At 54.3% G+C, this 11778-nt stretch overlaps 2 protein-coding genes across 2 annotated transcripts in view; one reads left to right on the top strand and one right to left on the bottom strand.

Annotated features, from left to right (window-relative positions):
• CPNE5 (copine 5) overlaps positions 1-3487 on the top strand; it is a 100869-nt gene extending 97382 nt beyond the window's left edge. The window contains exon 24 of the mRNA XM_006759060.2: positions 3351-3487. Coding sequence (XP_006759123.2) covers positions 3351-3487 — 137 coding nt within the window. The remainder of the gene's footprint in view (positions 1-3350) is intronic.
• Positions 3488-3852: 365 nt separating this feature from the next.
• RAB44 (RAB44, member RAS oncogene family) overlaps positions 3853-11778 on the bottom strand; it is a 29795-nt gene continuing 21869 nt past the window's right edge. Inside the window, exons 10-14 of the mRNA XM_015560846.1 lie at positions 10442-10523; positions 9310-9424; positions 8191-8292; positions 5866-5942; positions 3853-4237 (exon numbers count right to left, since the gene is read on the bottom strand). Coding sequence (XP_015416332.1) covers positions 4147-4237; positions 5866-5942; positions 8191-8292; positions 9310-9424; positions 10442-10523 — 467 coding nt within the window. The 3' untranslated portion in view covers positions 3853-4146. The remainder of the gene's footprint in view (positions 4238-5865; positions 5943-8190; positions 8293-9309; positions 9425-10441; positions 10524-11778) is intronic.

Below are 11778 nucleotides of genomic sequence, written 5' to 3'. Positions count from 1 at the left end.
ACTCTTTCCACAGACCCCTGCATACAGGGGACGCCCTGACATGCATTAGCCCTTTAGACCTCACAGCAACCTGGTGGGACGGCTCTGCCAGCGCCCGGGGTCCCAGCCCGACTCTGTCCTTGGGAGCTGCAGGACCTTGGGAAGTTACCTCGTGTTTCTCTACCTCCGTTTCCTCAACTGTACGAAGTGAGGAAATAAGGAAAATAAAACGATGTCAACAGTAACTGTCACTAAAGGGCAAGATTCAGGTAACTTTCACTTTTTTTCTTTTTAATTTCTTATTTCTAAAATGTCTTCATTGAGTACAAATGGAATCTGATAAATATGGATAGAGATAGAGATGGAGATGAAGAGAGAAAGAGATATAAATGGAGATGGAGATGGAAAGATAGAGCTAGAGCTAGACATGGAGAGATAGAGATAGAAATAGAGATAGAGATAGAGCTGGCGATGGAGATGGAGAGATGGAGCTGGAGATGGAGAGATGGAGATGGAGATGGAGAGATGCCGATGGAGATGGATATGGAGAGAGGGAGATGGAGATGGAGATGGAGATGGAGAAGTGGAGATGGAGATGGAGATGGAGATGGAGAGTTGGAGATGGAGATGGAGAGGTGGAGATTGAGATGGAGATGGAGAGATGGAGATGGAGATGGAGATGGAGATGGAGAGATGCAGATGGAGATGGATATGGAGAGATGGAGATGGAGATGGAGATGGAGATGGAGATGGAGATGGAGATGGAGATGGAGAAGATGTATGCTTTCTTTTTTAAGCAAAAAGACCTTGACCTTGAAACAGGGATATTTTAACTTGAGGTTCAAGTATGAAAGTAGATGCCCAGGGCTTTGAGAAGGTGTCGAGTCCCGACCACCGGTCTCCAAATTGCCTGCGCATTGGAGGCACTTGAGGCTTTGAAAATACTACTGCACAGATCCTACCCCCAGAGACACGATTTACTGGTCTGGGCTTTGGCGGCCACTTAGAGCCTCTGCGGTTGGGGTGGGGGGTGCTGCATCCCAGCTGTTATCTCCCTCCTCCCACTCCACCCACGTGCTGAGGGCGGGGGGCACCTGATTGAGGGACTCAGCCTGGGAGATGGGGTGTAGACCCAGAGTCAGCCACGGCTGATGTCGCCGCCTGCTGCCCTGCAGGGCAGGATAGACGCCCTCCCACCTGCAGTGGGGAGAGGCTGGCCCGTAACTCAACAAATAAATATTTTCTGAGTGTCAACCCTGAGCCAGGTGCTGGGGATCCAGCAACAAACAAGACAACTCATTCCAGTTCTCACCCCCTTCTCCTACAGTGAGGACAGGCCTGGAGACCTCTCCAGCTGGCTCAGAGCCAGGGTTGCAGGTCCCCGAGCCCCCTGCAGAGCCTGCCTATGAACCTGCTTGGTCCTACCCTCCTTTTCTTTCTTTTTTTAAAATTAATTTTTATTGAGTTTTAGAGAGAGGGGAGGGGAGAAAGAGAGAGAGAAACATTGTGAGAAAGAAGCACTGATTGGTTGCCTTCCACATGCACCCCGACTGGGGATTGAACCCAAAACGTAGACATGTGCCTGACTGGGAATCGAACCAGCAACCCTTCGGTGAACGGGACGATGCTCAGCCACCTGAGCCACACGGGCAGGGGCCCACCCTTCTTTTCTTAATCAGCCTCAAGCTAAGCTGTGACCTGAGCCCCCTTGGTTGGCATGTGCTGTGAGCTCACCGCTTGTCTGAGAGTCCACTCTGCAGTCCCCGCAGCGTCCCTCCTGCTGCTGTCCCGCCTGCCTCGTGCTGCTCCGGGGCTGCCGGGCTCTGCTCGCTGACTTGGAACCTGTGACACCGGGAGGCCGGGCCTCCACAGTGTGCTCTGCACAGAGGCTGGACCCAGCAGAGGAAGCCAAGGGGGTTCCGGGCAGGAGTGCAGGCCCTTCCAGCACCGTCTCTAGGGAGCTCCAGGCAGCTGCCTGAGCCGGAGCAGAGCCGAGAGAGGAGGGCCAGGCCCAGGCCACTTGTGCACTGGGTCCCCCAAAGGACGGGGCTCTGTCTGCTCTCCTGGCCCCCCAGGAGTCACACCCTGCCTGCCTCCTTAGCTCACTGCCCTCAGGACAGATGTCGCTGCCTGCCAGCACCCTGGACCCCAGAGAAGGAGCCATTAGCCAGAGCAGGACTTGCCCACCCCTGTCCAGGGCCAGGCATCCCTCACTTCAGCCCGGATCTTGTGTGTCTTGCTCTGAGCACTACAGTCTAGACCAGTGATGGCAAACCTATGACACGCGTGTCAGGTGACACGCGAACTCATTTTTTTGGTTGATTTTTCTTTGTTAAATGGTATTGAAATATATAAAATAAATATCAAAAATATAAGTCTTTGTTTTACTATGGTTGCAAGTATCAAAAAATTTCTATATGTGACACGGCACCAGAGTTAAGTTAGGGTTTTTCAAAATGCTGACACGCCGAGCTCAAAAGGTTCGCCATCACTGGCCTAGAGACTGCTCAGAATGGCAGGCCAGCCGGTGGGCTGACTCAGAGGACCCAGGCGGGGGGCAGGGGGAGGGTGGGACACTGCGGGTGGGAGAGGATCAGCGAGGGCCGGTGACAGAACAGGCTGGGCCACAGAATCATACTGCATACAGGCTAGAGTTCAAAAGAGGTCCCTCAAGGGCAACTGGTCCAAGCTTGGCGGCTTCTGATGCCTGAATTTCTCCACCTCACCTCTTGCCAAGTGGCACCTGGCTTCGGCTTCTGTGCCTCTGTGGCTGACCTGAGGCCTCCCTTTCAGAATGGAGCAGCGGGACAGGGCAGGCGGGGACGGTGATTAAACAGCAGGAAGGCGCCGCCGCTTTCTCCTCTCTGGGCCGCTGTCTCTCGAAGTGTCTATGCTTGTCTCTCTGTGAAACTGGGGTTTCCTCTGATTCAGCTGAGGAATTCACTGACTGATCGCAAAGTACCAGCTCGGTGCCCTGCCCGCTGCCCACAGCGCCCTGAGCATTGCTATGGTTACCAGGCGGGGGAGACAGAACAGCGGCAGCAAGCAGATGGCAGGAGATATCCAACCCGCACAGAAGACCCTGCCAGGAGGCCAGTGGGGAGACGGTGGGAACTCCCTCAGCCGCTCTACCCAATCAAGCCAGTCTCCCCAGCTGCTCCCTGGCCCCCCTCACACCCCAGCTGTGCCTCCGGGGCATCCAGAGGTTGACGCCTCGGGGCAGAGGGCTGCACCAGGGGGCACCTGGCCTTGGGGCAGGGACAGGATCCCGAATGTGAGCCCTTAGGGGCAGATCTTGTGGAAAGGGTTGGGGCTCAGGGAAAAGGGGAGGTGGCGGCTATCAGGGACCATGAGGACATTGCTCTTCCCAGGAATCCATTCTTCTTGGAGGAAACGCCAAGCCTGCAAACAGCTACGTGAGCACGACAAGGTCACAGCCTTGCCCGGCGAGGAACGGGCCGGCTTTAACGAGCAGAGGGCTTTGTCGTTCACGGGCCATGCCGGCTAGGAATCAGCACCACAGCAAGACCCTTCAACAGCTTCTTCCCCCCCTCAACATGCATTTTTATTTCTGACTGTATAGGAACACCCAGTCACCGTAGAAGACCCAAAAAGACAAACACATATAAAAGGAAGATACCGCCCCCACATTCACCCTATAATTTTACTGACCAGAGATGGGTGGCTAATATTGTGGGGTATTTTCCTTAAGCTGTTTCTCTAGACCCGTGGCGGCAAACTGCGGCTCGTGAGCCACATGCGGCTCTTTGGCCCCGTGAGTGTGGCTCTTCCTAAGCCTCAGGAGTACCCTAATTAAGTCAATAACAATGTACCTACCTATCTAGTTTAAGTTTAAAAAATTTGGCTCTCAAAAGAAATTTCAATCGTTGTCCTGTTGGTATTTGGCTCTGCTGACTAATGAGTTTGCCGACCACTGGTCTAGACTTTTCGTTTCTTTAAAGAGTCGCCCACCCCAAGGTTATTTGCTCAGCACAGTCCTTCTTCCGGGAGCTGGAGCGAAGGGCAGCGCTAGTGCAGCCCCGGCCCTGGGGTCCGAGCCCTGAACAGGGAGGATTCTCTGGATCTTCCGAGCTGGGCCTCCGATGCTGCTGTCCAGGCAGGCGGGACAGGGAACCCGAGGGGGGCCCTCCCAGCCAGGCCAGCTGGTCAGGAGCAGCAGCCAGCTTTCTTCGGCGGCCTCTCCAGGGCCACCTCCACCAGTGAGCCCTTCAGGAGGTCTTCTTGCCTCTTGAGCGACCTGCACGACCAGCCCCAGGCATCAGTCTTCTCTCTCAGCTCCCGGGGCCGCAGGGAGGGACCCGTGGGTGCAGCTGGGGTACCGGGGAGCTAAGCCCCTGAGCTGCCTCTCTCCTCCCGGCTCTGCCCCTACCCTACATGCCACAGGCACTGGAAACATGGGGCCATGGAGACGGTGAGTTCCGTCCCTTTTCTGGCATTCTTTCCAGCCTGCTACGTGCCGGGCTCTGTGCCAGGGACTCCGACTGTGACAGTGACGCCAGCGTGTCCTGGCCTTGGGTAGTGAGGGAGGCGGAGGAGACCGGTGGATCAGGACCCGGATAGCGAAGCACCCAGAGGGACTTCACAGCAGGTCCGGGGGGATTAGGGAGGAAGGAGGCAGTGTCCGGCTGAGACGCAGCAGTGGACAAAGGGGGTAGAATCCGGGGAGAGGGCAAAGGCTCATGTTAAGAGAGAGCTTGGGGGTTGAGAAAGCAAAAAATGCCCATTCATGTTCATTCACTCATTCATTCATTCATTCATAATATGTTTACGGCCGATCAATGATTCTCTCTCATCATTGATGTTTCTGTCTCTCTCTCCCTCTCCCTTCCTCTCTGAAACCAATAAAAATATATTTTAAAAACTACAACACAATATATATTTGCTATGTGCTGGGCCCTTTGCTAAATCCCAGAGCTGAGGACGGAATGGCCAGAGGAAGCCTCGGAGGCAGCCGGGCTCGGGTTCTGTGGGCCCCGGGTTCTGTGGGCCTGGACGCAGCGGGCTGCCATCCGAGAGCAAAGGGAAGCCATGCGTGTTTCTGGCCGGAGGGCATCAGGCGGCCCGGTTTACAGATTAGCAAGCCGCTGTAGTCACTTTGTCAGAGAAGGGGCTTAGAGGTCATCTGGTCTGATACTCCTGTCGCTGACTCCCTCAATCATTTATCGAGCACCCAGTATTTGCCAGGTCCCAGGTGTGGGGGGAGGGGCTAAACAAATAGACGAAGCCATGGCCTCCAGGACCTAGCGCCTGGGGCGGGAGGAGGCAGCGCAAGGAGAAAACAGACAAATGCATGTGTAATTCTAATTTGTCACCAAGGGCTTTGAAGGACAGAGACCTAAGTCCAGCATAGTGGTGGGAGGGTGTGGGAGGGGCCCCTGAGGGGCTGAAGCGTGTGTGCGTGTGTGTGTGTGTGTGTGTGTGTGTGTGTGTCTGTGTGTGTCTGTGTGTGTCTCTCTGTGTGTATATGTGTGTTTATGTGTGTGTGCACATGCATGTGTGTGCATATGTGTAGTTCATTTGGATGGCACCAGACCTGTGAAGGACCGCCGGAGGGAGCTGGTGTGTGTGTGTGTGTGTGTGCAGGGAGATGGCCCTGGAGACAACGCAGGATGCCGTGAGGCATTGGCATTGTATTCTGAATCTAGTGGGAGTCACTAGAAGGTTGGGAACACTGCCAATGAGTAAACTGAGGCTCAGAGACCAGATGTGGCTCTGGGAGGTGAAGCAGCGAGTGGGCTGGTAGAGCTGGCAGCTCTGCACGCAGCGCTCTCTCCACACTGGGGAGCCCTGTGGTTTCCGAGGTGCTTCCCGCCCACGCTGGCTGAGGGCTGCCCAGGGTTCAGGGTGGGAATCGGGGGCACTTACCTGGCCAGGTTCACCATGGGCTCCAGGATGTTGTGACCCAGGGCCGCGCTGCATTCTCCAAAGGCGACCCCCAGCTCCTGCAGGCCAGACAGTGTGGGTGCCCTTGCAGAGACCACTGGAGTCCAGGAGGCAGCCCACCCCCAACAGTCCCGCTCAGTAGGTCCCTAGGCCAACCACAGAGGGCAGGGCAGCCCCATCTCCGTGTCTCCAAGGTCCCCAGCCTCGCCCCTCTGCCTGCTGCCCCTCCCCCCTGGCTGGGCAGGCGTCAGTGACACCCTGGAAACAGCCTACCGCCTGTGTCCTGACTTGGAGAAATGTCCGTGATGTTTTTAAACTGTTAGTTATGTTGTTTATTTCAATAATATTTAATTGGGGGGAATATTAGAAAAGGCAGCATAAAAAAGTACAAAATATAAACCACTCCTGTTGGCATATACACTGAGTGGCCAGATTTTTATGACCACCTGACGTGTGTAGGCAAATTAGCTATAATTTCGCACTGAAGTTGCTAGATGGCCAGATAATTATAAACGTCTGAATAGCACAGCATACCTAAGTATCGTTGCTGATCAAGTTCATCCTATCATGTTGATGGCATATCCCAACGGAGATGGCTTCTTCATACAAGACAATGCGCCATGCCACAGTACTCGTATGGTGCAGGAGTGGTTTCAAGAACATGAGGGAGACTTTACCTTGCTTAGGTGGCCCCCACAATCACCAGATCTCAATCCAATTGAGCATTTGTGGGACAAAGTTAAAAGCCATCAGGCAGCTGGTTCCACAACCTCAAATCTCACAGAACTGGACAGTGCTATTCATCAGGCATGGTGTCAGATTCCTCGCATCACCATTAACATCTCGTGGAGTCAGTGCCAAGAAGAATCGCCGCAGTACTGAAGGCAAAAGGTGGCCCAACGAAGCACTGATGGGGGGGTCATAATAATCTGGCCACTCAGTGTATATTTCCATTCTGTTTTATATAACCCTTTTATAGGGGGGCGGGGGCTAAGTGTCATTATACCATTAGATTAAGCCAACGAAACTGCTGTCTTGTAGGCTCCAAACAGTCAGATATCAGCAATCTCATAGGGGTCGACCCAACCTGCACCCAGATTTGCAGCTGCTGTTCTGACGTCACATTATGGTGGAAGCACTTCTTCCACACGCTTCACTATTGTCCCCGGGGCAGGGCTCCTGACAGCAAATGCTAGCCTCTCACAGGAACGCCACGGCTTAACTACCAGCTGCTGCCCGGTGCTTTTCCTTGTAAATACCACTGTGAAGACCATCCTCCTGTAAGCATGTCTGATTACACATTGCACATGGGGGGCCATCTCATTCTTCTCTAGGGGCTGTTATTTCTGCTTCTTTTAGGGGAAATTGCTAGAGGAGGAATTACTGTGTCAGAGAGATGAGCTACTACTTTTAGTTCAGAGAAAAACATTCCCACCCGCAGGCGCCACAGCGATGAGCTCAGGAGCAGGAGGGATGAGACCAGAGGAGAGGCAGCAGGGAGACGCAGTGTGAGAATGCTGGCAGGGGTGGGGCAGAGGTGGGGCAAGGAGTGGCTTCTTTTTATTTTTTTTATGTTTTCGTTATTATTCTCCAGATTTTCTGGAACCTAGTCAACTTCTATTCATAAATAAATAGTAACCACTGTCTGGTGGTGGGGCTTTTGATGTTAATCTTCCTGGGGAAGAATTTGAGTCTTAAAATAGAATAAATTAGAAGGAACGTTACGTTAATTAGAGACCAGAGATAAAATTAAGATTCGATCGGGAATTTTAAGTGAAGCTTTTAAAACCTTTTTTACTCTGAAGCTATTTTTTACGTAGGTCGGGGCATTGGGTGTGGGTCTGCTAATTCAGCAGTGAGGTTCCATGCCGTGCCCACCGTTATTAGCGATTGGGTCTAAGGCTGGGCTGGGTGGGAGGCAGAGGTGGCCAGGCTGCTGTCCACTCTGACCTGGCCTTTGGAATGATCAATGGGTCCTTCTCTCTAAAATAAATATTATTTTTTATTGATTTCAGAGAGGAAGGGAGAGAGAGAGAGAGAGAGAGACATCAATGATGAGAGAGAATCATTGACTGGCTGCCTCCTGCACGCTCCACACTGGGGATCAAGCCTGCAACCCCAGCATGTGCCTTGACCGGGAGGCAAACCGTGACCTCCTGGTTCATAGGTCGATGATCCACCACTGAGCCACGCCAGCCGGGCAATGGGGCCTTCTTGGATGCCCAGGCCAGGGTGACCTACTCACCATCCTTCAGGGAGGGGTCTGCCCGGTCCAGGCTGGGGAGAGACCGACACCCAGGTGCTCACCTGGGCCAGTTGCTGCCCAGCCTCGGTGGACACCTGCCGCTCCTCGTCACAGTCCATCTTGTTTCCCAGGAGAAGAATGACCACTCCAACACCCCCCGCGTCCTGCACACAGAGCACATTCCCTCAGACACACATGTGGAGCGCCTGCTGTGTGCCAGGCCCTGGGTGGACGTGGCCCTGACCTCCGGGAAGCTGGCAGCATGCCTCCTTCCGGCACAGACACCTACCTTTCCCTGTCACCCTCACTCCCCAACCTCCCCTCCATCTGCAGCAAGGCTGCCCCTCCTATCTGCCTGCAAACATGTCACCCATTTTCCAGGGCCAACCTCAAAGCTCCCTCCCCCAGGCAGCCTTCATGGATTGATCCTACCCATGCCCCTCTCTTCCTGCCTGTGCTCAACAGCCCAGTGCTTGCCGACACAGGGTGTCTTGGTTCTTTTCCTAATTGTTTCATGGGTAATAATAGTAACAGCTTTTATTTACGGAGGGCTTACTATCTGCCAGGTGCTGTGCTGAACGCGATGATGTCAGTTAACCCTCACAAGCCTACGAGAGAAGCCGGGAAAGTGAAGTTCAGAGAGGCTGTCGCTGAGTTGGGGTGGGATCGTTGGGTCCGGTCTGACCCCAGGGCCCAGCTGCCTTTGTATCTGACCTTATCTTACTTCTTTTGCATCTCTTCAACTAGAAACTCCTAGAAAGAAGGCTACATGTCTTCCTTCATATCCCTCAGTTGTGCTGGCACATGCTGCAAAATTTCCGCATATATGTATGAATTAAGTACATGGGGAGAGAACTAGAGATGTGTGGACAGAGGAAGTACCACCTAAAGTGGTACGAGAATTGCATCATCCCCAGGGGTTAAGGAGACCCCGCAGAGCTGCTGTCTGTAAGAAAGAAATGTTCGTAGGACAGAGGAAGAAGTTTGTTTTGGAAGCTGTACTGTGTGGTTGTGGCTCCCTGATACGACTCCTAGGCCACCCAGTCACATGCCCTCCGTGGGCTGCATCACCTGCATGTCTATTGTAGCATCTGTAATCCCGGGAGAAAGGGAGAGTGGGCAGGATACATGTTCCCTCTTGACTCCAGAAACTGGGGCCAGCCCCGCCACCACCTGCTCACCTGGAGACAGTCCAGCCAGTAGCGCACGTGGGCAAAGCTCTCCTGGGATGTGACGTCATACATGAGCACCACACCGTCAGCCTTCCGGAGCAGCTGCCGCGTCATGCTGTGGTACCTGCCGGGGAGTCTGCATGAGGCCAGGCCTGCTGGGCTGACCCCGGCCCGGCCTCTCTAGGCCTCAGCCACTCCGTCGGCAACGAGGGAGAATTAACGTTCCTGCTCCTCATTGCTTCCCACGAGAGTGTGCACATGCTGGCCTTCTCACATATGGTTATTGTGAATAGGTAACAGTTCTCATGGCTCAAATTCAAGAGGTACCAAAGGGCACCCCGTGAGAGGTCTCCCACCCCCATTCTGCAGCCACCCGGTCCCCCTCCTCAGAGGCAGCCAGGGTCACCAGCTTCTTAAATATTTTCCCAGAGGCACTTTATGCATATTCATAACTGAACATGCATACACATACCTGTGCACACGCACACACACCTGCCCTTTGCCCTTGTTAACACGGTACAGTGTAAAACACTCACATACTGTACTCATTCATATTTGGAACCCCTGCCTGGTTTTTCTAGTCAAGAGGAGGCTTGGAGGTGTTTCCCTTTTGGCCATAGTGAGGGCCCTGGGTCTTTCTGTGGCTTCATAATATTCTATCGTGTGGATAGACCCCAGCCTGTCTCGCTGGCCACCAACCATGGCGTTGGGGATGAGTCCAGTGCTTTGCAATATAAACGCTGCTGTGAACAGCCTCGGTCCCTTTGATATCATCATGTGAGTTACCGGAAGCATGAGTTTCCAGACGTGAAACCGCTGGGCAGAGAGAAGTGCTTTAAAGTCTGATCACTGTGGCCCAACCGGCAAGTGGGCGGCCAGTGTTTGCAGGACAGCGGTCGGGCGCTGGCCCTGAGGGCCGAGCTGGGGTGATCCTCACAGAAGCCTGGCCAGGCCCAGGGGCCTCTGGGCCACCCCGTCTTCTCCACTGGGCCTTTGCTCTCCTCCCCGGCTTCCTGACTCCCCCGGGGGTGATGTCTCTTTTGCACTGGGCGGCCTTTTGCCCACCTTGGCCTCCTCTGGGCGGGGCTGCCTCCACCCGGCACCCAGGTCCGCACAGGTCTCCGTGGAGACAGGGCCCTACCTCTCCTGGCCAGCGGTGTCCCAGAGCTGCAGCGCATAGTACTTGTTGTCCACCAGCAGGTTTTTGACCCGAAAATCCACTCCTAGGGCACAGAGAGGGTTAGGCCTACTCTCCAGTCACCACCCAGCACGTCTAGCCAAGGCCGGCCCAAGAGCCCAACCCCGGCCCCAGGGGACGGGAACCTGCGGCTGCTGGCCTTCCCTCTGCTCCCCAAATCCCATCCACACTCAAGGGCCCAGGTCTCCCAAGAAGCCTTCCCCCACCCCTGCCTGCCTGAGCCCAGCCACGGGCTCACTGCCCCCGCTGCTCTCCGTGCCCAACGAGGGAACCTTGCGTTGTTTTGACCTCTGCGAACACAGCGATGTGTGTTCCTTAGTCCGCCCAGGAAAACCTGTTCATTGTTTTATTTTATAATTCTCGTTTCATATCCCAGCTACGGCCTGCATCCTCCCTTCGACCAGACAGCCAGGGGCGCGGGCGGAGCGCGGACTTCAGAGGTGACGAATGGGCTGTGAGTTGTCCACCCTCTGCCGCTGTAGCTGCTGTGTGACCTGAAGCAAGTCACTCCGCCTCTCTGAGCCTCCCGCCTCATCGCACCGCACAGGGCGGCTGGGAGGAGCCAATGACTATGTCCAAGGTTTAGCCCAGATTCTGGGAGGGGGCGGTGCCTGAGAGGTGGTAATTGTTATCATTATTCATTCTCATCTCTCTGAACCCTGGCCCATTGGATTTTACAGCCTCACCCCTGCCTGCCTGAGGTCATGGCTCCAGACCCTTTCTGGAAATATGGAGGTAAGTGAAATCTCGGGGAAGTTTGGAGTCTTTGGGGTACAACTTCCTGCCAACCCCTACTTCCCAAAGGAAAGCAGGTGGGGGGTGGGGATGATGGAGAGGGCTTCTTTTTATTTATTTTTTGGTTAATCCTCACCTGATATTTTTTCCATTGATTTTTAGAGAGAGTGGAAGGGAAGGGGAGAGACAGAGAGAGAGAGAGAGAAACATCAATGTGAGAGAGACACATCGATTAGCCGCCTCCCGCATGCACCCTGACCAGGGTTGGGGATCAAGGCTACAACCGAGGTACGTGCCCTTGACCAGAATCAAACAGGACCCTTCAGTCCGTGGGCTGACGCTCTATCCCTGAGTCAAACCGGCTAAGGCATCAATCTGTGTTTTCTTGATGGAATTTTCTGGAAACCTCTTACTACATGATGAGGGGAGAATCGGTTATTACGGGGGAGGCGGCTGTTGTAAGATGCCTGGTGCATTGGAGGTGCCCTTGGCTTAGGTTACTAAGGGTGGCCCTGCAGGCCTGCGACCCTGCTCAACCCCAGGCC

This window comes from Myotis davidii, unplaced genomic scaffold (genome assembly GCF_000327345.1).
Source record: "Myotis davidii unplaced genomic scaffold, ASM32734v1 scaffold1036, whole genome shotgun sequence".
In the NCBI taxonomy this organism is placed as follows: domain Eukaryota; kingdom Metazoa; phylum Chordata; class Mammalia; order Chiroptera; family Vespertilionidae; genus Myotis; species Myotis davidii.
The sequence above is the reverse complement of the archived record's forward strand: the minus strand, read 5'-3'. Positions and strand labels throughout refer to the sequence as shown.